The sequence below is a fragment of the Balaenoptera borealis genome, assembly GCF_965194805.1.
Source record: "Balaenoptera borealis genome assembly, chromosome: 12".
Lineage (NCBI taxonomy): Eukaryota > Metazoa > Chordata > Mammalia > Artiodactyla > Balaenopteridae > Balaenoptera > Balaenoptera borealis.
In genome coordinates, this window is record NC_138869.1 from 109,281,790 (window position 1) to 109,306,938 (window position 25,149).

General features: G+C 53.4%; 2 protein-coding genes across 7 annotated transcripts; one reads left to right on the plus strand and one right to left on the minus strand.

The window, feature by feature from the left end:
• Positions 1-679: 679 nt before the first annotated feature.
• On the minus strand, positions 680-16,431 carry IRF4 (interferon regulatory factor 4). Of its 6 annotated transcripts, none has more exons than XM_082345557.1 (9): positions 16,365-16,431; positions 14,860-15,136; positions 13,572-13,758; positions 12,703-12,791; positions 11,958-12,099; positions 9,797-9,904; positions 7,294-7,647; positions 4,756-4,868; positions 680-1,854 (listed from the first exon to the last, which is right to left on the minus strand). In XM_082345557.1, exons 2-9 carry the CDS (start codon positions 15,073-15,075, stop codon positions 1,711-1,713), a joined length of 1,353 nt encoding a protein of 450 aa, XP_082201683.1. In that variant the 5' UTR covers positions 15,076-15,136; positions 16,365-16,431; the 3' UTR covers positions 680-1,710. The 6 variants fall into 6 exon arrangements, with proteins under 6 accessions (XP_082201683.1, XP_082201680.1, XP_082201682.1 ...); XM_082345554.1 differs by having other exon boundaries at positions 4,756-5,070; XM_082345556.1 differs by having other exon boundaries at positions 11,958-12,102.
• LOC309607255 (uncharacterized protein) lies at positions 15,074-23,455 on the plus strand (the record flags this gene model as incomplete). The annotated part of the gene is made up of 2 exons (XM_082345559.1): positions 15,074-15,967; positions 22,443-23,455. 2 exons carry the CDS (start codon positions 15,074-15,076, stop codon positions 22,476-22,478), a joined length of 930 nt encoding a protein of 309 aa, XP_082201685.1. The 3' UTR covers positions 22,479-23,455.
• Between the last annotated feature and the right edge of the window lie 1,694 nt (positions 23,456-25,149).

Genomic DNA, 25,149 nt, shown 5'->3' on the forward strand with positions numbered 1-25,149 from the left:
CTCGCATCTATAAGATGCATAAGTCACTGCAGCCCACAGAATACAATCTACTGTCCAAATGTGTTTATTCCGAGTGGCTAAAGCACCACCGTAAACTGTGCTGACGACCCCGAGGTGGATCCTGAAGCTCCGCCTCTGAGAAGAATGAGGGGAATCTGTGTCGTGGGATTAACAGAACGCTGCACACGAATGAGTGCACGGAAGACCCCCGAGTTGCTTTAAGTTTATGTATATTTATAGAAAAGTAAAACGTGTTGGAAGAATCAAACTCTTCTTGTGGACCTCTCTAGGGGGGAGGATTTGGGCTGGAAAAAAGGAAGATTCACTTAGCTTTTGCCCTTTTATACAGTTTCTATTTTCTGTAGTTGATACGTATTATTTTATCCCTAAAAACTTCTTCAAAAGAAAAAAGAGAAAGAAACGACATTCTCAGGCTTCATTACTTACTAAGCTGGATAAAAGCTACAGTCTGTCTAATGCAAGTCTGTTGAATGAATTAAAAATATGGACTCGAATAAGAGAACTATCAAGTCCTGTGCTGAGCCTAAAAGTAACAGCAGTTATTTCCCAGTAGGACAAAAATACAGCTGCTACATCACAGTCTAAACATCTCTACTTTTCCAGAAGGAACAACAAGTAAGTGATGAGGTTTATTTAAGTAAGCAAGTGGAGATCTTAGTAATTCTACGAAAAGCTGTATTTGGAAAAAGCCCAGCATTTTTAAGGCCCTGTCAAGCCGTCGCTGGCATGAGGAAGCATATAACATACCACATAAGCAAAACAGCTCACTGAGCCCGCAGTTACTCAATCTGCGAAGCCCTCTCCTCCCTTCCCTACAGGACTCACCGCCGGGACAAGTAGGGGCGCCTCCTCTTAGTGTTGCCATGGTAACTGGTCGCCTAACAAACAAGCAGGACAAGAGGGGAACTGTCGACCAAGTTTCAAAAATACATCTTTAGTACTTGGAGTGTGGATCTGTCTTTTTTTGTTGTCTTTAAGAAAAAAAGTTTTAGCAATAATTTCTATAGAATGAGAGACAAAAAGACAAACAACTATCTTAACCGGTCATTAGTAGACAAAATGCTCTATTCTTTGGCTCAAGAAATGCTTTTGGCTCAAGAAATGCTTTTGGCTCAAGAAAACACAGCAGAGTCTTGCCTATTGGCTTCTGGGGCCATAAGGAGCGTGGATGGGAGGTGGGCGGGGGCCACCCTGGGGAGGGACCCCCAGGGCTGAGTCTATGTCCTTCTATCAGCAAGCGTTTCCTACAGAGCAGCCGTCCACAGGTGTTGGTACATTTCTCCTGTGGGCAGAGCAGACTCAAACTTAGGTTTTACTTCCCTGAGAAACAGAACAGCACTTGGGCGCCTTCATGCCGTCCTTAGTGGTCAGCACTGAAACACAGGTTTCTCAGTCTTCACGCAAGAAAGAGTCCACATCAAACTGGACACGGCATTTCAGTAAATGTAAACACATTTTAGTGAGTTTTCACATTATCGTCAGGGTCTACAGAAGACCCTGAATACCATTCTTCCTTTTGGAAAAAGCTCATCTGTCAATTAAATGGAGCTGATTTTCTACAAATGTTTTCCTCAGGTGTGGGACTGAAGCCCCAATTTCCACATTCCTCAAAAGAAGAAGTAGGGGTTCAGTCAGCTGTTTTCCAAGTCGAGTATTTACAATGAAGCAACGTCTCTGGTCTTGGCGTTCTCACTCTTGGATGGAGGAGTGGCGGATGGGCCTGTGGAAATCTTCGGGGCTGCTGACGTGCTCGGGTATGTCGTAGCCTCTCAGGAAATGTCCACTGTTTTGCTGAGCAAAATAATACAGCTGTCTGGCTAGCAGAGGTTCGACCTTTAGTGAAAGATTGAAAAAAGATGTTACGGAGGGCTTGCCTGGTGGCGCAGTGGTTGAGAATCTGCCTGCCAATGCAGGGGACACGGGTTCGAGCCCTGGTCTGGGAAGATCCCACATGCCGCGGAGCGACTAGGCCTGTGAGCCACAACTACTGAGCCTGCGCGTCTGGAGCCTGTGCTCCGCAACAAGAGAGGCCACGATAGTGAGAGGCCCGTGCACCGCGATGAAGAGGGGTCCCCCCTTGCCGCAACTAGAGGAAGCCCTCGCACAGAAACGAAGACCCAACACAGCCATAAATAAATAAAAAAAAAATAAAAATAAAAATTTAAAAAACTTATAAAAAAAAAAAAAAAAGATGTTACTGAGCTCTTTTTTCTAACATCCTGCAATAACCCTCCATATCTAAGTATACAGTCAAGTCTAAAGTTAGGTGCTATGACTCATCAAAACACGTCATACTGGGAGCCTTCTGGAGAACTGATTTTTTGTGAGTCCTTACATACACCAACCTATAAACAGAATATACTTAATTCTGGGTTTCAGTTGAAGGAAAAGGTAAAGATGGTACTTGTAAACCAACTGCCGCTTGAAATTTACGTTAAACTAGGACTGAATGAAGCAAATCGGATAAAATGACCAAGTTAAAGGTAAATTTAAGGTAATCGGGTAATTTAGGCCAATGGATTTATTTTTCCACATCTGCAGTTTGACAGGGATGAGGGGCTCAGTGATTTACTATTCATGGATGACCTGGTAACCTGTATATTTCTAAACCAAAGATAAAAGAAAGAAAAAAAGAAAGAAGCAAAACCAAACAACAGCAAAACTGCTACTGTGGAAAAAGAGAAGTTAACTGACCCAAGATTCCTCTAGTTTGGTTATTAGTGTGGACCACATTCACCAGAAAGTATCCAACATTCAGCTTTTCCTGAATTTGCAGCATCTAAGAGATCCAAATGCTTTCAGCCAATCGATTGTGCTATTCAAGTGAGCCTTTATGTTATTTGACATAAAATGACTTAAGCATAACTCATTTGAGGTAACTGAAGTAAATTAAATCCATAATAAAAGGAGCAGGACTTCTGGGTGCACACGCGTCCATCCTCCATCAACTCGGGCTCATGGTCCCAGCTGGGGCTGCGTCCTCACCAACCCAGGCCGGTGTGTCCAAGCCCTGAGACTCAGACGCAGGGACTCACCACTGCCTTCAGAGATGTTACTCACCAGGACCGAGACTATTTAGTCCTTTGACAGTTGTTAACAAGAATCAGTTATTATATCGATAAATCTATCGATCACTGGAGAGAATCCATGAGAAAACTCTAAAGTTTATGGGGACTATATTTCTGTTTATTGGTTGGTTGTTTTTTGATTTTATAATCAAGAAGCAGGGGGTGTGTGTTTAAGATTAGATAGTGTTTTATTTCAGATTTCAGTAAGGAACATTATTAGATGTACCACAGTGTTCATTGCAGCTCTATTTACAATAGCCAAGACATGGAAGCAACCTAAGTGTCCATCACCAGATGAATGGATAAGGAAGATGTGGCACATATATACAATGGAATATTACTCAGCCATAAAAAGAAATGAAATTGAGTTATTTGTAGTGAGGTGGAAGGACCTAGAGTCTGTCATACAGAGGGAAGTAAGTCAGAAAGAGGAAAACAAATACCGTATGCTAATGCATATATATGGAATCTAAAATAAAAATGGTGCTGATGAACCTAAGGGCAGGACAGGAATAAAGATGCAGACGTAGAGAATGGACTTGAGCACACGGGGAGGGGGAAGGGTAAGCTGGGACGAAGTGAGAGAGTGGCATGGACATATATACACTACCAAATGTAAAATAGATAGCTAGTGGGAAGCAGCCTCATAGCACAGGGAGATCAGCTCGGTGCTTTGAGACCACCTAGAGGGGTGGGATAGGGAGGGTGGGAGGGAGACGCAAGAGGGAGGGGATATGGGGATATATGTATACGTATAGCTGATTCACTTTGTTATACAGCAGAAACTAACACACCATTGTAAAGCAATTATACTCCAATAAAGATGTTTAAAAAAAATAAAATCTGACTTGAATTCTGTTATTATTTGATGTAACTTTTTATCTGTTGCTGCTCATTACCTGGGCCCATTAATAACCCTCGCAGGTATGTAGCAATACAGAGTCTTCAAATTTCAAATTCAAAAATCTTAAGTATTCAAAATTCTGTTTTCTGTGGCAAATTAACGCTACATGTTATCTATCTAACCCTTTCTCTTTCCTTTTCTGTGAAAGATATTTACTTTGCACAGGTGAATGCATCTTAAGCTCTGCTGGAGAACATGACTGTGGCCTGAGCTACTTGAAGTCCTTGCGAGATTTCACGCCTCCAAATAGCACATGGCCCTTGGTTTCCAAAAATTAAATAGTTTCTAAAAATCCAGAGATAAAAGAGGATTTGGGGGGACATTTGGAGGGGGCCTACAAAATACTCAAGTCAGTGGACAGCTTCCCATTTGGAAAAAGCTTCCCATTCAAGTGAAGATCAGCGGGATGGCATTTTAAAAGCAATATTAAACGTGAAGAATTTTAAAGGGCAACTTTTAGCATCATCCCTTTAAAACCCTATCAACTGGAAATATGACGATTTCCCTGAAAAATAAAAAAGACGGGACGGGAGCCACCCAGGGCTGGAGGTCACCCCCAGCGGCGATGAGCATTTGTCCAGGGCTGGGAGGCACATGGCCCTTGGGCTGCACCCCTGCACCACTCCCTGGACACCTTCCCTCCCTCCATCCCCCCTGCGCAGGTCCCCGGACACCTATTTCTCATCTGAACTGCTCTAAATGGGCCCTGCCCCTGACGAAGGTCAGGGACACTCAAACACCCGAAGGGGACTGGACACTCACGTGAGCAGTAATGAGCTTCCGTTGCCTCTGGGGATCTGGAAACTCTTCCCCGAAGCACAGCGTCACCTGGAACCTTGGCAGAGGCCGGCCGTGGTGAGCAAAGGCTTGGAGCTCTGCAGAGACGGCGAGAGAAACCGCTCAGAAGGCCGAGCGCGGACGCAGGCTGGGGAGGGAGCCACGCCGACGTGGAGGCCAGAGCAGGCGTGAGAGTGGGAGCAGCGCAGGGGCGCACACGCGTGTTCACGCGGCTCTCCCGAGGCCCCGCCTCCACTTCAAGGGGGCCGCGCCCTAAGAGGGGCAACCTTGCTCTGCAGCCTTGGACCCACAGGAGGCGAAGGCAGCAGGAAGGGGTGAAGGAGGAAGAAAAGGAAATGGAGCCAAAAGAATCACTCACACAAGGAGAAATCTGCTTTTAAAATCAGACTTTTCTGACTTGACCCAGGATGACTTAAGACCCTCATCTCAGAGCTGCTGAGCCCTGCAACCCGCGGTCCACGTGACTCGGGCACCGCAGAATCTGGGAGGCGGAGCCCATCAGGGGCGGCCAGTGGCTTTGAGGTCGGGGGTGGGGGGCGGGGCGGCGCTGGAGGAAGCGCCGGGCCCACCTTTGTGGACGCGTGTCCCGAAGGCGCCTGCGTTCACCCAGACGGGACGCCGTCCCCGCCCACCCTCCGGCCTCCCTCCGGCTGTCCTGCTTGTCGGCTAGGGTCAAAGGTCAGGTCCCCAGAAGCCGCGCGCTCCCGCGGGCGCCAGCCCAGCTGCAGAGCTGCGGCTGCCGCCTTGTCGGACGTGAGCCGCTGCGCGGCGGGGTTGTCCCCAGCAGCCTGCGGGTCCTGGATGGGTGGATGTCAAAGATTTCCACTGTTCTCTTCAACCGAAGAAAAGTTTCTAGCTCACTCACTGGACCATTTGACTTCCTGCTTTTTTTCTTCCAGAATTCAAATCAAACCTAACCGACTTCGGCAGAACGTGTGCAAAGCCTCCACAGTGCGAGGTGGGAGGCGACACCCACGCCTGCCGCGTTGGCACAGTTCTCTGAAAAAGTCTGCCGAGATGCCTGGTAGCTCGAGAATGTTCGCGGGAATCCGCGACTGTGGGGCTGGTCTGCACAGCTGCAGCTTTTAAGTTCACAGTTTCCTCCTTGAACCTCAGTAAACACTTCAAGATAAGAGGTTGCACTGGGCACAGAGCACAGCCCTGGGTCACAGAGGAAGGAGCCAAACCAAAGCAGCTCTTGGTCGCAGACAAACATGGGCGAGCGCACCGCCCCAGGAGGCCGACCGTCGGCGTCCCGCCTGCCAGAGAAGCAGGCCCCTTCCCTGGATGAAGCCCCCGGCCCAGCCTATCTTCTGCATCCAAGACCCGGGGCCTCGGAGGAGATCCAAAGCCAGGGCTCTTTCAGACCCCAGAGGTGCGGCCCTCGGCCCCTCCTTGGAGCCGCCCTCGGTCCACACGCTGGGCCCCAGGATGGACAGAACAGTCCGCTCGGGGGCAGCTTGCGGCTTGGGTCGGGGGGGCCACCTGGAGACCAGAGCCTCAGCTCTCCCTCTTCCTCCCGTTTCGCCTCTGGGGGAGTGTGAGTCATCCAGGGACATGTTTGGGGCAACAAAAGAGCATTTGGAGGAGCCCAAGCAAATGTGGGCCACTTGAACCCCAAAGGCTGAGCGAGCGTCTTTGGCGGTAGAGCACACAGGTGCTTTGTGCTTCACGTGAATTGAATCAAGAAGCAGCTTCAGGGCAAGGAGAGGCCCGTGAAAGCCCAAAGACACAGGGTGTTTCTGAGGAGGCGCTTGTACAAGAAGAGTTAAGAATGAGGTCGAGGAAGGACGGGCAGTAGCCAGCAGGGAGAACCGCTTCTCCGTCCAGAAGCAGCATTGTGAATGGGGACAGCTAAGTGGAAACTCTGGACTACCTTCCACCAGAAGGTGGCCGAAGGCCTCACAAAAGCCGGCCCAGGGCTGATTTAATTGTCATGAAATCAAAACTAGGAAAACAAAACCTGCTGGTTCTGGAAAATGTGATTTGAAACCTAGAAACAGCTCAAAGCTGTCTCATAATTTCCGCTCTGCAAAATCAGTTCTACACACTCGGCCGTGGTCCCACCTGCTGGAAAGCATCTGCTCAGAGTTGATACATCTCACAACCACGGACACTCACAATATACTTATAACCTTACGATTTTTCTAGGAACCTTAAAAGAGCTGAAACATCAACAGATATGCTTGCTGAGAACACACTTGCCAGTAAAATATGAACCTTATTAGCTGGTGAGTATTGGATGAATCCCAGCATTTCAAGACCTCAGCCTGAACCACAGCCCCCGACAACCTTCCCTTCTCCACAACCCTCTGCTGATGGGGTGGCAGGTGGACCAACAGGAGACCTGCTCTGGGATCGTGCCCAGCGGGCTCAGGGGTTCACAGAAGGAAGACCTGCTGGGAGTGGCCTTTGACCCCTGTGGCAGGCGTGCCGTCGCCAGCTCCGCCCTCCCCAAGCCTCACAGGTAGGGCCCATTCCGACAGACACACGCCACCTCACCTGATAAGAACTGCTGCGTGTCAAAGAGCTTGCAGGCCTGGTCTCTCTCCAGCTTGTTGGGCCGGTCGCTGCACAGCGCCAGGGGCCCATCCCAGTAGACCCTGCTCTGGCACAGCCTCTTGGCGTAAAGCCCGTCGGGGGCCATCCAGAGGACCACGCCCCTTTCCAGGTGGCTCAGCAGCTTCTCGATGTTCTTCCTCTGGCCGTTGTCCTCCGGGTAGGGAAAGAGGACCTGGTCCAGGCTGCTGGCGTCGTAGGTGTGGGCGTGGGAGAGCCGGCAGCCTTCGGGACTGGATGTGGTCAGCTCTTTCACCAGGACTTCCCGGTAATACAGGCAGATGTGGAGCCGGCAGTCTGCAAACACAGACCCGTCGGGGTCAGTGCTAAGGAGGCAAGGTGCTGGTACCCACCAGGATGCCAAATGACTGCCCAGAGCAAAGTGTCCTTGGTGGGACGCTCGTAAGAAGGGGCCTGGGGGACGGACGTTGCAAGGCCTTACGTCCCTCCTGGAGACTCACCCCATGGTGGAGAAGTTCTGTACGAGTCTGCGTAATGTCCTCTAGCTCAGCATTTTCCAAATGCATGGGACATGGATTTGTGGGGGGAGAGCACAATAGTGGTGACGACAACACTTAGGTCTAATACGGTGAGTCATGTGCCACCGAACAAAAGTTCATTTTAAACACAGCGATCAGTTTGATTTTGGAAGAAGTAAACCCTAAGTTTAAATAATTTCTAGTAGCAAAAAGAGTACAACGGTGTTTCAGAGAAAAAAGCAAATATGTCCACATATCCAAAACTACCCTAAAATATCAATATGATACCAGTTACAGAAAAAAAATTATACACGTCCAAGCACGCACTGAAGTTTTGGGAAGGATAAGCCTCGACAGTGGTGATCTCTGGGTGGTGGGACTATGACGTTTCTATTTTCCATTTTTTGCTTTTCTGATTTTTAAATTATTTTTCCACTGTGTACGTACTACTTGTATAATAAAATTACCTCGTGAGGGAAACGTCCCAAGCGTAAAGTCTGCTGAGACCCACTTCGCTTTGTGTTTGAGTTTGAGGCTGGCTCTAGAACTGTGCTTCTCAAACACTAAACAAGATGAACTCATTTTTGAAACTTTGCTGATTTTAGAACCTTCTTTAAAATGCGACCCATGGGCTGAAAGGACCAAGCCAGGTTTGCCAAGGGCCACTGACCTGAAGTGCCAAAGGGCTTCCTGAGAGGCAACAGCTCCCACGGTAACTGCGGGGTTCAAACGTGAGCGGGTGGCAGTCCTCTGATAAACGGGCAAGGCTGGTAGTTAGTCTGTACTGTGCACACCCAGAGAAACCCACAAAAGCCTCTCCTCCCTCAAGGGCAGGTTCTGAGACTCAGACAGCCCACATCACTGCCTCTCTGTGACTCTGCCGCCGTGAGCCCCGAGGAGTGGGTGTCGGCCACGCGGGGTTTCGTTTCACTGAGCGTCATCAGAAGTCACGAGGTCACAGGGATATAAATAGCTGTTTATTTCCTACTCTTCAGGCACCCACACAAGACTTAACGTGCTCAAGAAAAGGGTTTGAAAGTTCCTAAAAACAAACAGGCCTTTCTGCTCAGAAACCTCTCCTCCCTCCACTGTCCAGGAGCATCTAAGAAGAAAGGCAGCAAGCTTCCTTCAGAATCTCAGAACCAAAAGGAGCCCGACAGTGGGCCAGCTCCCCTGGGTGCAAGGAAGGGCCCCCAGCTCTCCTCTCCTGAAACCTTGAGAATTCAGCTTATGTTTTCTGTCGCTGATTTTCAAAGAGGCCAGGGGGCAAGGTGAGAATTCGGAAGCTTAAGCTATCCATTTTTAATATATGCAAATCTCATTTTAAAACAATCAAAACATTATCTAAAAAATAAATATACATACACTACACGTGTTCAGTAAACCTCGAGGTGTCTTCCTTAAAACAGGCGAGACTGCTGAGGTATGGGGACTCCTCTAGAGAAGAGACTCGAAAAGCCAGATCTGATGTGTATGTGTTTGCAAGACATGTCATGTTCAGAGGAGAGCAAGATGCTCCTCACTTAGGCACCAAACGTGACGAGGAGAAAGAACCCAGAACTCGCGTCCCGGGAAGCCGATGGGGCCAACCGTTTGCCTGCGGCTAAGCCCGCAAGGATGATGAGCTTTCCCAAACGAGCAGCCCCTGCGCTGTTGCAAGAAGCTCCCTGCGTCACGGGGGTGCTGGCTGAAGAGGGGCCCTTGGTAAACGGAACTGGAGTGTCTGCACATTCCTGGACAGTCAGACGCCAGTGCAGAGCTTAGAATGACTCAGTTCAGACCAGCCTGCAGAAGCGGATCAGGGTCGGAAGCCGGCCTCTCGGTGCTGACTTTGCTGACCTCGTCCCCGCAGCTGGCAGTCAGAGGGGTCCACCCGCTCCAGGCCCCGGCGGTGCTCACCAGCCCCACGAATCCACCCAAAGGTGAGGGGACCCTCACAGACGCCGCCTCCGGGGAGCCCCACTCACCTGAGAGGGCCAAGGCTTCGGCAGACCTTATGCTTGGCTCTATGGGGATCCCGGGGGCCTGGGACTCGGGCGGGGCACAAGCATAAAAGGTTCCTGTCACCTGGCAACCTGCATTTGCAAATAAAAATCAGATGCGGCCTAAACAGAGTCCATCCGAGGCAGAGGGGGAGGAGGCGGCTCCCTGAGGGGGGCCCGCCGGCCCCCGGGGTGCAGGGGAGGGCCTGGGCCCTCGAGAGGCAAGGAGGCTGAGGTCCAGTGGGGAAAACCAAGGCTGAAGGAGGGAGGAGCCTTTTCAGAGCTGGAGGGAAATTGGAGTCGCCCTCTGTCATTTTCTTCCTCCCTCCCTTCTTTCCTTCCTTCCTTCCGTTTTTTGTTAGTTATCACCTCCAGCGCCTCACATCATTACCTGTGTGTGTGTGCGCGCACGTGCTCGTGCGCTGAGAACATTTCAGACCTCCTTTCCTAGCAGCTTTCAACACAGCAGAGCATAGCTAACTGTGCCCGCCAGGCTGGAGCCCCAGAACTTATTCATCTCCTGACTGGAAGTCTGTGCCCTTTGACCAACAGTCCTCCGTCACTGATACGCAGGGTAACTGAGGCTCAGAGAGACAGCGTGATTCACCCCTGTTCACACAGCAAGTTCGCGGCAGAGCTGTGAGCCCAGGTCTCTCTACGTGAGATCTGACGCCCAGGAGCCGGATCGAAACCCTGCACGTGGCTTTGTCCCCATTCCCTTCGTCGCTGCTTCTGGAATCAGGAGGGGCTGAGCCATGTCCCTGGCTGGCACAGCTGCCGTGTGTTGTGTTAAACGTCAGCAGAGAAAGAGTATGTGGTAGAACCTCGTTGTGCTGGCGTGTCACTTAATGTCACTTATGCTTCAAGATATGTCCACCAGTCTATCCTCTCACAGCTCTAGGCATTGCCTCTTCACCAGGGTCACTAGTTCGGCAGAGCTCATGCCCCGGACCCGGGTCTGAATTCCAGATACCCGTCCAACGTCAGCTGATTCCCCCACTACAGTACGGAAAACAAACCTTCACTGCAAATCACTCTTGAGAAGCTAATAAAACCAAATTCTCAGCTTTTTTGTAAACATGCCACTCAATACGAATCTTAAATAATGGCATACGTCTTCAATCCCACAAGCCAAGAGTGACCCGGACCTGGCTGGAAAAAGAAGATACTCCTAGAACACACGAAACCATCTGCGTGTTGACTGGTCTCAGGATTTCTGTTTAAATAACAGTTCAAAAGTCCTGAAAGCCCGTGCTTTGCTGCACGAACGTACTGTGTGAAATCTAATCTGCACTTAGCAAATCAGCGCTTTCGCTGAGAGATCTCATCCTGACGTCTGGGGAAGGCCTCCGGGGGACCACGTCTAAGCTAGTCCAGCACCAGCCGGGCACCTTTTGTGGAGACCTTTTATGTTTTCTTCACAGTATTTACTCATCCCCTTCTTACTATCACCTCTAATCCCAGCAACAACTGCCGTGGGCACACCACTGCTTGAGAGAAATCCACCAGCGCAATGATCTCCTGGTGTCCCCGTGGAGGGGTGCCTGGGCTCAGCTGCGGGACGCTGACTTCACAGAAGTGTAGACGGAGACAGTCGGCATTAAGGGACAGTCTAGTCTTCTCTGGGAAGACTGACAAAACCGACTACTTTTTGCCCAAGATTAAAAATAAACTTTAAGATTATTCAGGAAGGAAGAAACACGTTCACTTATTAAGTAGCTAATGTAAAACATATAGCCAACCAATCTGAAACCTGACATCCGCGTCCTGCGTGGCCGGGCTCTGGAGCTAGGGGATCTGGAGTTGAACCCAGCCCCTCACTCTCACCGAGTAGCTTTGGGCACGTTGCTTACATTCCGTGAGCGAATCCCTATACAAAACAGGGCAGTTTTCGGGTGCCTGGCCAGACCCCTGCAATGCTTAAAGAAGGCTCCACGAGGCAGCCCCGAGCCTGGGCCCCGGCACACAGCAGAGCAGGCGTCAGTGAAGCCTGGGTGTCCTCCTCTGGGGACCTCTTCCCTCCTTCACTGCACGTGCGGCCTTTCCTAGCGGCTCGGGGGAGGCGAGAGCCGTGGGACGGCACAGGGGACAGACCAGGCGGGACCAGGCCCTCTGGCCACAGGAACTGCCCCAGCGCCCTCCTTACCGTTTTCACAGGCTGGGCCTTGCCAGTGGTGGCTGCGAGGCCCGAAGGTCACAGGACACTGATACGGGGTCTCCGGGTGGGGCTGATCAGGGACGAACTCTCTCCAGCCTCGGTCGTGGGGCGGAATCATGTAGGTGTGAGCCTGCTGGAGGGACCAGAGGGGAGCTGGGGGGAGAGCGACCAGCCCGGGGACGGCCTCGGGGAGCCCCCAGACTCCTCGGGAGCTCTCTTATCTTCCTAAGAGGCTTGGTGGAAACCCGCCATGAAGAACCAAAAGGCACAATGGAGACAGTGTTGTAAAGTGATGATTTATGTGAGGCTTCATCATATGGGTAAACCTGGCACCAAAGTACCGCAGGGAAATGTGCCTTCCTTTACCAGCAAAGTGAATGAAACAGAGCTGTGATTCACATCAGAAGCGTCTGTAGGGATCAGCTGCCCTGCGGTTTCACATGATAAAGCCCTGCTCCCAAAACCTTAGACTCTAAGGTCGGTTTCCCAGATTTCAGAGTCTAACCGACAAGGCAGACACCCCCACCCTCCCCTCCCTAACTCCAAACCAGCAACACCAGGTGGAAACTGAGACGTTCATCCGATGGCCCGGGATTTGGTTTGGCAGATTGACAAACAGCAAAAACGGAGTTCTGCTGCTTTGTCTGCAGGTCTTTCCCGTGGTGTGGGGTCTGGCTCAGGTGGCCCCACACAGACCGAGCCTCCCCTTCTCGAAGCCCTGCCCCTCCCATACCTGAGCTGGGAGTGAGGAGTAAGGAGCCGGCATGCTGTAGGGGTGGCTCATGGGCATCTGTGGGTCCTCCAGGGTCAGCTGCTTCGCTCCTGAGTGTTTGGGCAAAAGGGAAATGCACAGTGTTGAAAAAGGGAACTGGAAGGGCTTAGAAAAATACCTGAGAGTTTAATTCCTAGAATGCATAACACAGTACTGACAAGTAAGGCATTTTTCTACAGTTTCCTTGGGCAATTATTTATCCAGGCCATTAAACTGGTTCCTACAAGGTCCAATGTATGGAGCACAGTAGAGAAACAGATGAAGCCCGTGTGTGCTGGGCCTTGTGGCATCGAGGGCTCCGCAGCAAGATGCGCGGCTAGCGAGGTCACCTAGCGGTTTGTTTACATTGCAGATTCCCGGGCTCTCCTCTGACACCCAGGTCAGCATCTTGGAAGGTGGGAATCTGAATTTTAACAAGCACCCCAGTTGACCATGGCACACTCTAAACGTTGACACTTCTATCACTATGAATGGTAACAATATGTGGGTCATGAACGCTTCCCTTCTACAAAGTGGCTAATCACGAGAGACTGGTGGATAAGTAAAGCTTCAAACAGCTTTTCCATTTTTGGCTTGGAAATTTGGCCCATATCTTAGTAGAACTACTGGAAAGCACACACACAGGTAGCGACTTGGAGTCTGAGAAATTATTCTACACTAAAACCACGAGAATTTCAGTTTATGACCCAGAGAACTTGGGTAAATCGCCTGCTGGGCTTGAATGGGAGGCTGAGGCAGGCAGGCTATAGAAAGCAGCAAACCGAGAAAGGGGCCCTCACAGTGACACAGAGGCGTTAGAGGGTCAGGCGGCCCGAGCCAGGAAGCCCCACCTTTCTTGGCTCCCTCAGGGACGATCCTGTACACTTTGTAGGGGTCGGAGATGTCCAGCTGGCTCCGCTCCACCAGCTCCTCGAAGTCATTGCTCTTGTTCAGAGCACATCGTAAACGTGTCTTCCAGGTAGGAGGGTCCGGCTTGTCGATGCCTTCCCGAAACTTTCCTTTAAATAGCGCCCAAGCCTGGCGGGAAAGAAGAGGGGAAAAAACTTAAAATACAGGTCTTTCAAAAAAGAATCTGGGAATTGTATTTCTAAAGGAAAGAATGGTGTCAGGGGCTTCAGATTCACACTGTTGCCCAAAATGTGGGACAGAAAGACAGCAGGTGTTCGTAAAAGGCGGCTGAGATTGGAGGACCCCTGGAAGGGCTCCACCCACAGGGCCTGGAGCGAGTTGGCCTGGAAGTAGGGACAGAGCTCTGGGGTGAGGGGCCACCCACAGAGCACCTCTGGACGTCAGAGGATCTGAGGTATTCTGCAAGCCAGTTCCCTGAGGAAGTCCCCTTCTCCTGCTCTGCCCACTGGTGGTAGGGCTGGGCCCTAATGCGCAGGTCGCTGGGTAAACTGCCCGAGGGGGAAACAGTCAGGACAGGGACACACACACACAGGGCCAGAGAGAAACCCCCAGAGAGACCCTGAGAGGGAGAAAGAGGAAGGGAGAGAAACCAAAGAGGATGGGGACGGGAGAGAGACCCGAGAAAACTTTCCAGAGAGACCTGGAAAGAGGGAGCCGGACAGAGACAGTGAGACATTGGGAGACACACAGATGGAAGGACCAGAGAGGAGAGAGAGCTAGGAGAGTGCAGGCCGGAGAGGGAGAGTGAGAAGAAGCAAAACTATTCAGGGAGAGACGGGAGAGTACAGACAACAGTGAGGGGCGCAGTCCAGCAGACCCACCGGCGTTCACAGAAGGGGACCCTGAGACACAGACGCGTGTTGATCAAGGGAGGCGAAGAGGGATCCAGAGGTTCACAAAGAGGCTCCGACGGAAGCAGAGGTGCGGCCTTGGACCGCCCCTCTCCCTGGTGGGCGAGCCTCCGGCATCTGCGCGCGCCCCACACGCTCTGACTTGGGACCCGGCCCTCCCTCTGCGAAGTTACTGGAGAAGTTGAAACCTCTCCTTCTCCCGGGGCGTGGGACGCTGGCCAGCCGGAGCTGCCGGGCGCCCGCGCGTCCCTCCCCGCTGAGAACGGCCGGCCTGCCGGGCGCGGACGGGGCCCCGCCGAGCCGGGTCAGGTCGGGAAGCGCGCGGCCCCCGGGCCCTCCCCAGCCCCGCCCCAGGCACCTTGAAGAGGGCGGCGTCCTCCTCGCGGTTGTAGTCTTGCTTGCCCGCGTGCTTCCAGGGGATGCGGAAGATGCTCTTCTCCTCGTTCTCCCACACCAGCCCGGGGTACTTGCCGCTGTCGATCTGGTCGATCAGCCACTGGCGGAGCTTCCCGTTGCCGCAGCTCACGGAGCTCATGCCGAACTCGCCGCCTCGGCTGCCGCCCTCCAGGTTCATGTCCAGCGCGCCGGCACGGTCCCCTCGCACGCCCAAGATCCGCTCCTGCACCCGCTCTGCGCTGCGGGGGAGAGGAGGGCCGCCCTCCGGCAATGACCACGAGGCCCCGGAGTCTCCGAGGCGGCGAGGCGCGCGCTACCGAGTCGGGGGCGCCTCGGGTCCCAAGAGAAGGCACCTCTCAGCCGGCCCGGCTGGTGCCCTGGGCGCGCGCCGTCCTGCCGCCTCCCCGGAGGCCGTCCTCCCACCCCACCTTCCGGACTCTCCATTCTTGTCACGCCCCGCAGCCCGCGCGCTGCCCAGACTCGCGGCTCTGGCCTTCGCGCACCCACCGCCCCCCCAAATCCCGCCGCCACCACGAGTGGCACTCTGCGCACTCGTAGTTCCTGCTCCACTGCCCAGGCCCGAGCCGAGGCCAGTCCGTTCCCCGCGCCACTGTCCGTTGCCACTCGTGCCCTCTCCCAAGTTCCCACTCCCTTGGTGGCCCGGCGTGTCTCGCACGCGGGCCCCCCTTCGGGCCGGCGTTCCAGGCGCGCCGCGCCGGCAGCTCCCCCGCGGCCTTCTCCAGGACCCGCACTCTTTGCCCCAGGAATACTCTTCTGCCCCTGGGCCCTGGCAGCTGGCGACGATTAGGTGGGCCCCGCGAGCCCCAAGAGGCAGAGAGCGAGCCAGCCTCAGCGAGGAGCGCAGCCTCGTAGAGGGGGATCCCCGCGCGCCGAGCTTCAGCTGGAGCCGGAGGCCGGCCGGGGAGAGCGGAGGCGGGGAGGGTGCCGGGCAGGGCGAGGGGTCGCGGAGCGCGGGGACGGAGGCAGCGGAGCGCAGGGCCCGGAGTGGCCGAAATTTGGAGCGCCTCCTCTTCCACCAGCAGCCGGGAAGCCGAGAGCCGGAGGCCGAGGTGAGTTTGAGCCCCTCAAGAAGCAGGAGCAGGAGAAGCAGCCCCGGGGGTACGGAACAGTCCCCCGCGGTTCAGCCTGCCGCCCGGTGTGGGTCCCTTCGACGGCCCCGCCTCGGCCACTCCTGGGCCCCGACGACCTCGTTATCCGACCCGGTCCAGAGCGTGGCCTCCCCGGGCCCGGGCTGGGCCGACCCGTGGGCGCTGGGGCCGCGGGAGTGCCCGGCCAAGAGCGGATGGAACGGGCGTCGCGGCGCCCTCGAGGGGCGTGCGCCCTGCTGGCGCCGACGCTGGGGTCCCCTGCGCTGCCCTCGAGATGGACCCCGAGACCTCTGGTCTCGCGCCAGGTTCGCGGTGGTGCCCGCCTCGCAGCCGTGCTCCTTCCCAACCCAAGTCTTACCTTGCCGCCGACGCGGAGCTGAGGGCAGCGGTGAGTCCCAAGTTCAAGCAGTGAAACTAAGCCTCCGAAGTGCGAAAGAGGAACTTTATAAAGCTTAAAAGCCCCGCTTGGGGCGGGGCCTGGGGCGGGGCGGGGCGAACCGGGGGCGCCTCCTGGCGGGACTCGGGGGCTGCGGGCGCAGAACGGGGCGCGCGGGGCCGCGCTGGGGACGCACCTCGGGTCGGGCGCACGGGAACCTCAGTCGGGCAGCTTCCTGCCAGGGGCAAGGCGCGAATGGGGACTCGGCCTGCGCGCAGGGACTGCGGGAGGCCCGCCGGTAACTAACGAAAGTTACGCTACAGCGGCGCTGTAAGGGCGGGAAGCAGGGGCTGTGCAGGAGCGGCCGTCTGGCGCGAAGGGGGCTTGGCGTAACCAAAGACAGAGGGCTGTCCACACCGAAGACCCGCGGGTAGGTGGGGGCCACCCTAGGCTCGGCCGCTGTCACCGAGAGCCCCGCCCCTCCGCGGTGTTTAGAGAACATCATACTCATTGAAAAGAAAAAAGGAAATGTCCCAGATCCCTTGAGCTATGAACTGCGGCTCACCCACTGCCCGCATGTTTGAAACGCTCACATACTCGTGCGTCTATTAAACTGGTGAATTGCAGTGACTCAGACAATGCACAGCCCCCGACGCTTTAATTACGGCCACAGGAAAGAACGGGAAGGAGCCCCAAGTATCCAAGTGCTTAACTGCTTCTGGGCTTCAGTTCACCTCAAAGTGACATAGTTTTAAGCTTAACCTGGTAAGAAACAATTTACAAGTGGGGTTTTAAATGTCCAGAATAGGAACAATATTTAAGCGGAGTGATTTTACTTAATTTTCCAGGATCTCCTTAATATCAAAATAAACTCCCTGAGCACCTGCCCTCTAAACTCTCCCAGAGCATCTTGGATGCTTCAGCATGTTTGTGTAGTCAACAATTTCAGGTAAACCGTCAGATCACTGGTCTCTATATGATTTTAGACCACCACCATCCCAGGTCAACTCGCAACTTTTGAAAAGCTTTTGATTTCACTGATTTCTCAGTTTTTCTTTTAATCTTATATATTGGGCCACTGTCTCCCACCCAGAGAACAAACTAAGTTCAGGCTAGAGCAAAACAGGTGTGAGGTGCAGAGCGGGCATGCTTTTCCTCAAACCAATGACTTTCTCAGAAATTAACAGGATGCCATGGTTTTATTCACTTAAGTAAGTTTTCCATTATCAGAATCTATGTAATAAACAACAGGTTTTTTTTTTTTTTCAAAGAAAATTCTGGTCACAGCGGTTTTTCTTCTTCTTTCATGGATTCATTCGTTCAACAAATATTTTTCGAGCACCTCTGCTTATTAGGAACCGTTCTTGGCACCTGGGATACCTCAGTGAACGAAGGGAACATCTTTACACTTTAATCAGTGCTCACCAACAACAGACGGGAGATTGCTAAGAACAAAAATGGCACACTTGAGCTTTTGTACTTTCGCACACGTGTCCTCTGCCCAGACTTCGCTGCTTCAACATTCTCCTCACTCATCCGCTTTCAGACGTTGCAAACCACGTTACCTTGTTTTAAAATGTGATTGCAAACCTTCAACGCCATCTTCTGGTTTACTCATTTGTCATATTGATCTACCAGAAGTGGTATTTTCTCTTTTATGATGAGGTGGATACAAAGAATAGTGTATTTTAATCACTGAAACTCTTGGTGTCCTCACCGGCCCTGGGGAGTGGTGGGTGGCAGGCCGGCCCCGCTAGCTGCTCGCAGAAGACTTTTCCATCGTAGTCACAGGTGAAGCAGAAATGACAGAAGCTGTAAAGTTGGCCCTCCCCCGCAACACTTGAGGAAATCAAAGTGCCCTTAGTGAAAGACTAGACATTATCTTCAAATGTCACAGCTTGTAAAAAAGTGAAAACCAATAAGAACTCAGTTAATTGAATGTCTCTCCAAAACAGAGCTGATCATCGTATTCTGTGAGGAGGTTATGTACTTCAGTGAACTGTCCGGACGTGGAAGTGCTGTTGTGGATGCAGCCTGGTCCGAATGCCGTAGCTCAATTTCCATTTCATGTTTATTGTAAAGAAACTGTAAGAGAAGTTGAATTGACATAAATTCAATATTTTAAAAATCAATCTTTTAAAATTATACATTCGTATGCAAGAAAAGTATTTTAGAAAAACCCATACTAGACACAAAAAATAAATTATTCAAACCTTGCTGTGGATAAACCTATTTTCTCACTAATTATTCTTTCAGAAGGAGGGAACTAAATGTATTAAAAACAGTGCAACGATATCATTGAAAACATTTAAAGGGCAGTGATTTTTAGTTATTTGTAAAAAAACAGGAAAATACTGAAAATGTTTTTTTGTTATGGTGCAGTTCGTATAAGATAAAGAGCTCCTCTAATGCTCTTTGGCTGTATGTGTGTGCAATGGTAATTATTGCCTTTGACCGTGGCATCCTATATGGCAATACTATTATATTATTATTGTATTTTTATGTCTTCATATAAATAGTAATATATACTATGTAATAGTACAGTAATATACAGTAATAATACAGTAATATAGTCATATGCTACAGTATATACCATACAATATACTCTGATACTACAGCGATACAGTGCTCGTGTATCACAGTATTAGTGTAGTGTAGCAGTATTGCTGTATATTAAGGTATCATAGTATTATATCGTGACATAATGCTGTAGTGTGTGATATGGTATTCTTACTGTATGATATTATTAATAATTAAATGCTCGGGTGTGGGGCAGCTGGTTCAGGTTCCTGAGGTCTTGATGGACTATTTAACGGAAGTCTTACCTTCCCGTGTACAGTGGAGTTGACAGCTTTCTTGCCTCCCAGCGTTCTGTGATAACGAGATGGTGCTGAGCCCATGCCTGGCACATCCCGTGTTCAACAAGTCAAGACTATTATCACTTACGTTGTGCTTCAACATTTAGGGAAGTTTCATAGACTTTATCTCACTTGATCTCCAACCAAAGCTGCCCCAGGGGGCAAGGCAGGCAGTGCTCAGGCCCGGGTACAGAAAAGAAAAGAGATTCAAAGGGGTCCGCTGAGGTCCACGTTCTGTCCTCTACCCTGGTCTACAGGTCCTTGGCTGCCTGTTGCGATAGCCTTTCAGAAGCAGCCTCCGAGCGCAGGCCTGTCAGCCTGGTGGCACTTGCACAGCAACCTGGCACAGTGGTCTTCCCCACCTCTTCTCCAGCCTCCGTTGAGGCTGGAAGCAGCAAGCACTGAAACTTCTTCCAACCCTAAACAATTGTTTTCTTCTTTCGGCCCTTAGAACCAGTGGCCTTTCTGGTTATGGTAAGTTCAGAGTAAGAAAAACTGCCTTTTTTAAAAAAAAGCCACTGACCTGACTTCTGGTCTTCACTTCATTCTTCTCCATGAAGCTATATTCACTCTGAGGAAACAGGTCCTGCTTTCAAATGTTTAATCCTCTGGGAAAATCTAACCTTATAAGCTACTTATACAGGACAGCAGTTGGGGTGGAATGCTCTGGAAAAGAAATTGTATGTTAAATGCTGTCACAGCGCACCCAGTTTAAAGGAATTGAGCTGAACTTGGTAATGTGATGAACTCCTTGGCAATACCAGCAGGGCATCTAAACCTGGATCTTTTTTCATGCAGAGCTGTATACACTTTCCTAATTTAATTTGCTAAGTGCCCTACATTTCTTCAATGAACGAGCTCTGCAGAACAGCCTCGAGCATTGGCTCTGGGACCCTGTTGCCCACTGGCACGGAGGACAACCCACTGCCAGGCATATAGGAGACTGGACTTGTGATTTTAATCAATTATGTAGTAAAAAGTCACAGAGTCAAATACACTGTGTAAGCAGCTGCTCCCTTTTGTCTCCTCTTCTTGCCAGTGTTCTGAGAAGTCTCCTATGACGCGTCCTTTCTATGACTCTACATAAACAGTGACGTGGCTTTAACAAGGGACCTTATGATTCTGCCAACTCCCTTCACCAAGCCAACAAAAGGGCAGATGGTTTGCAAAGACTTTGGGCAATTTTCTGAAAATTGAAGCAATAGGTGAAAAGGCAGTTCCTCCCATTTGCAGCAGTTCACAGGCTGGGTTACTCTCCAGCTCGACCCTCCTTCCAGCTGGACGCTGTGGGGCACACTGCCACTTGTCGCATAAGAAGTGTCACTTCTGAGACTTGAGGGTCCTGTCGGTGGCAGCTTGTGACAGCTGGTTATGCCCTGGTACCCGGTCCCCCCAACCTCAGGGGCCTGGAACCACGCAGGGCTGCTTCTTGTTCACGCGAGTCATTTGCCCTGCTCGTCACCACTCTGAGAACTCAGGCCAACAAAGCTGCGTGCATCCAGAACCTTCCTGGCCACAGGGCATAGCGACGGGGTCAGGAAGGGCCAGTGCTGTCCTCTGAGCTTCCTCTCCCCGTGACTCCTGCACCCCTGGTAGAAGGAAGGACGGCCTGGCGTGGCCTGGCTGAGGCAGGAGCCCCGGGGGAGCCCAGGGAGACCGAGGGCCTCTCGGACCAGGGTGCGTGGAGGGTGGTCAGAGGAGGGCGGCAGGGTGCAGGGGGCCCGGGTGCATGTGCAAGGAGCTCGAGCTAAAATGACTGGAGCTTCCAGGCTCAAAGATGGGGGGTGAGGAGCAGGTCGGAGGGGGACCAGACGGGACGCTGGGGGCACCCCTCCCTGCAGGTCTCTGGGAGTGAAGACGCCGCTGCTCCTAACCCCCCCCCCCCCCACCTCTCCAGGCTGCCTGAGCCACGTGTGCTGCTGTGGGGCATGAAGGTCCCGCCCCTTCTCCCACCACCCTCCCTGCCTGAGGCGTTCCTGCCCTCCTTGGTGCGGCCGGCGCTCTCTCCTCCTTCCTGGGTGATGTGATGTGGAATTCCTGCTTCCGAGCTCTGAATGCAGCAAAGCCTGGCCCTGCAAAAGTGGGGTCTCCCCCGGGAGGGTACATGGCACCTGACACTTTTCCTGGGACACTGAGGGTGAAGCGAGGCCGGCCCCATCTGGTTAGGAAGCCCAGCCCGGCCCCCAGACGCGGTCTGCCCTTTCCGAGCTCAGGGACGTGGCCTGGCGCTCTCCCCTCCCCACACCCAGCAACGGCCTGACACGTCGGACAGGCTCTGTGACGTGGTCAAGGGTAGTTTCCCTGGTCAGTGGGGAAGTGAGGCGAGTGCCGTGATTCCGTCTGAGAGATGGACACGTGTGATCGGGGGGTAATTAGAGGCACAGGTGTCAGCAGAACAAGCTGGTCACTGAGGCCCCCCACCTTGCGGAGGCCCGCAGCCCCCTGGCCTCGGACCCTTCACCCGGCCTTCCTGCCGGGCCCCCCAGGACCAGCACCTGCTCGCCTCCACTTGCCCCTCCCTCACTCAGCTGGCCCTAACTGAGGAGCAAAGCCCACGGGCCCTCGGCCGCCTCCTGCACGTGGAGCCGAGGTGCTTCCTCTATCGAGGGGTTCCTGCCCCACTTGCACTTGCCCACAGGCCACAGGAGGGTGTGGAGGGGTGGCTGGAGGTGCCCACGCAGAGTCAGGTCCCGGTGACCCGACTGGCCGACTCGCCTCCAATCTTCAGAGTTCTGAAAGGTCCATGTGGCCGAGGTACTCATGGCCCCTGGGGAGTGACGGGGACAATCTGGACGGTGACAGATGTTTGGCTTTGTCGAAAGGCACACGTCGTGGTGGGTTGATTTTCACGAGGCTCATCGGACCGCACCAGTGACAGCCCTGACGTGAGCAGCAGGGGACGGTTCTGCCGGGACATGGCTGAGGTCTCCGGCGGGCGGCGAGCTCTGCTCCCTGCCGACCTTGTGGGGGCCGCCCTCCCCTTCTGCCCCCTCTGGCCCTTTGTGTGTGGCCTCGCAGCGCCCCGGAAACTGTCTGACCCCTGCAGCTCCTCCCGGACCCCCAGCACCCCGGAGGCTCTCAGTGGTTACTGAACGAGGCTGCGTCCTTCGTCTCATTTAAACTGAAATTTCTGCTTTGAAACTCCCTTCAGAAATTCCCTTTCTCCTCTAAACGTTGTGCTTTTTCTTTCAACTCTTTGCAGAATCATCACTCGAAGCCAGTAGGCAGTGCATTTTGAATAAACCCATGAACTTGAGTGTTCCTTTCTGCTCACTGAATTCGGTTCTCTGTTTTTATTTGGTATCGTCTGTCAAATGTAAAAAGGAACCAACTTAGAAGGTAAGGCCTCAGTGGAGCTGCCCTGTGAACACCCTAATTCAGTTTCCTTGGTAGAAGCACTTCGCTTTTATCTTGAACAAAGTGTCACCAGTGTCCCAGATGGTCACAGGTTGTAAGTGGAGTCTTACAGGTTGTACTTGGGGGTGTTCCTCCTGGGTGACCTACATAGAACTTTTGGGAGCCTTAAAATTTTGCATTTTGGCAATTTGTGACTTACATAAACTTTTTATTTTATAAATTAAAATGCCATCTTTTTTGGGGGTAAATTTTTGCTATTTCTTGACTTCTTTTTGTAGCATCTATAACAAAAGTCCTCCTAATCCATTCTTCTCTGCCTCCATCTTTATAAATTAAAGATCAATATTCTTTTTTAAAAGTTCATTGAAACTTCCCAATTCCTTCAAAATTTCTTCCTTTTGAAAATCAAGTTCAGGGTCCATCAGCAAAGTCCCTGTTTATTTTGATTCTCAAGTTAAAACACCCAGGTGACGCGCATACATTTAGCGGGTGCTGTTTTTTGCATTAGCTTACTGAATAGTGTTCAGGGAAAAAGCTTATTCGTGAAACACTGGAAATCACGCACAGGTCTCGGTGATGTGGGCGCTCCAGTGCTTTGTGAGGAGGGTCCATGAGCTCGCCGGTGTCCGTCCATCAGTGCGTCCCCAGCTTTCCGTTCTGTCGTCCAGGTGTCTCAACCTGCAGCAGCAGAACCTCAGGGCCCCAGCTTTGCCCCAGGCTGCGACCCCCACTTTGCGGCCAGGTCTCAGTAGGAGCAGGTGCCCCGCCCGTGATCTGACCCCCGTGCCCGCCCTGCGGGTCCCAGATGGGGTCAGGGGCTGGCCTCCCCATGTGGTAATGAACACTCCTGTGACGTCCCGAGACGCCTCTCCAGCCTGGCACAGACCCTCCCTCAGTAGGATTCTGCTGCACGCCCCCCTCTTCCAGGAAGGCGGGGCTTTGGAAAGCAGAGTCCCGAAACTGGAAGCAAGGACCCTGATTTCCCTCGCACCCGTTTCGGGCTGGAATTACACCCTGAATCTCAGCAAAGGTTTTCTTCTGAGATTCCAGGAGGCCTGGCACCAGGCACCTAGGAAGCCAGGAGGATGGCCTGCCTGGGGTCCCCCGCCGCGCCCTCCCCTGCCCCCTCCCGCTGTGCACATGTCCCGCCCTCCCCCCCCCCCGAAGAAAATCTGATCCGACAGACAGAAAGGGGGCGGCCATGAGGGAACTCAGAGCTTCGTGAAGATGGTGTTTGACCTGAACCTTGAAGGCTTCAGCGTCCAGAAGAGGGGAAGGACGTTAGAGGCTGGGATGCCATGGGGGATGGTGCTCGGGGGAGAGGGGGACTCAGGGTGACAGGGCCAGGGAGGGGGCTCAGTGCCCCCCAGGAGGAGCACGGGAGCCTCACGACCAGCCGAGGGACCTGCGCTGTGTGGGCGGGACACTGGCTCTTCAGCGTCGCTGTGAGTGCAGGGGTCAGGCTCAGCCGCTGGGCCCAGGAGCCTGCGTTTCCACCAGAGGGCGGGGGTGACTCCAGGGCCCCAGGGCCACTCACTTTGAACACAGCTGGGAGAAAGGGGGGCCATGGGGGGCACACTGACCGCTTTAGAGCAGAAAGTGACACAGCCCAGCTTGAGCTTCAGGAAGACCACTTTGCGGCGGGGTGAGGTGGGTCAGGAGGTGGGGCGCTGGTGGGCCTGGGGGCCCAGGAGGTCCCAGCGAGGGCGGCACGGGTGCCAGGTGGGCCAGCACAGAGGGTGATCACGTCTAGGACGGAGGGTGGCAAGTCTGACTTGGGAGCCGGACGCCGGGGTCAGGGGGACGATTGGGCGGGTGGGCCCGTGAAGAGGAGTGGAATCTGCTTCGGAGGCAGGCCCGCAGGGCACAGGCTGGTGGCGGGCGGACAGGCCCCTGGCGGTAGGGGAGGGTCCTGCGGTAGGTGGCCGGCGAGCTTCTCTATTTGCCCGCTCAGGACGCTCAGGCTGGGGGCAGGGGGAGGTCGGGAGGGACTCGGCTTCCCCTGACCTTGGTGCCACACTTCCCTCCCAGGAGGTTTCACTGGCACGGCTTTGGGGCGTCCCTGGTGGGAGCCTTTAAGGCTCCCCGGCCCTGGAAGGAGACGCCGCACCGGCCGCTCAGCGCAGACGCGCTGGGAGGGCGAGGAGAGGAGGGAAAAGGATGAGGAGAGAAGAGGGGCAAGTACGGCGGGGCGCCGTGTGAGTACTGCAGCCCTGTGGAGGGTCCGCCCAAGCACGCTGGAGCCAGGAAGCCCGCTCAGCACACCTGGAAGTGGGGAGCGGGGCTGGGAGCAGTCAGGGGCTGGTTCCCACGGCCATGACCGTTCCCACGACTGCGGGGAGGTCAGAGGTCTCCGCCAGGCTCCCTTTGGGTCAGGGCTCGGGGCCAGTGCAGAGGCCCAACCTTGTGTCTGGTCTGCGGCTGCCATGTGGGGCTCCCTTCTCTGCCTCCTTGTAGCCCACTGAGAGCTGGCGGGGAAGGCGGCAGGTGTTGTGATTACACTTAGGGAGGAACCCCTGAGATCAGACGAGCTGGGCACAGAGGCCCCTCGG

Bases quoted from the DNA above. Each gene is read 5' to 3' on its own strand.
- IRF4 (XM_082345553.1), bottom strand. From the start codon at position 15,075: ATGAACCTGGAGGGCGGCAGCCGAGGCGGCGAGTTCGGCATGAGCTCC. The intron at 13,759-14,859 runs GTGCCTGGGGCG...CTTTCCCGCCAG, and splicing joins AGGACGCCGCCCTCTTCAAG to GCTTGGGCGCTATTTAAAGG. The intron at 12,103-12,702 runs GTATGGGAGGGG...TGGTCCCTCCAG, and splicing joins ACTCCTCACTCCCAGCTCAG to CAGGCTCACACCTACATGAT.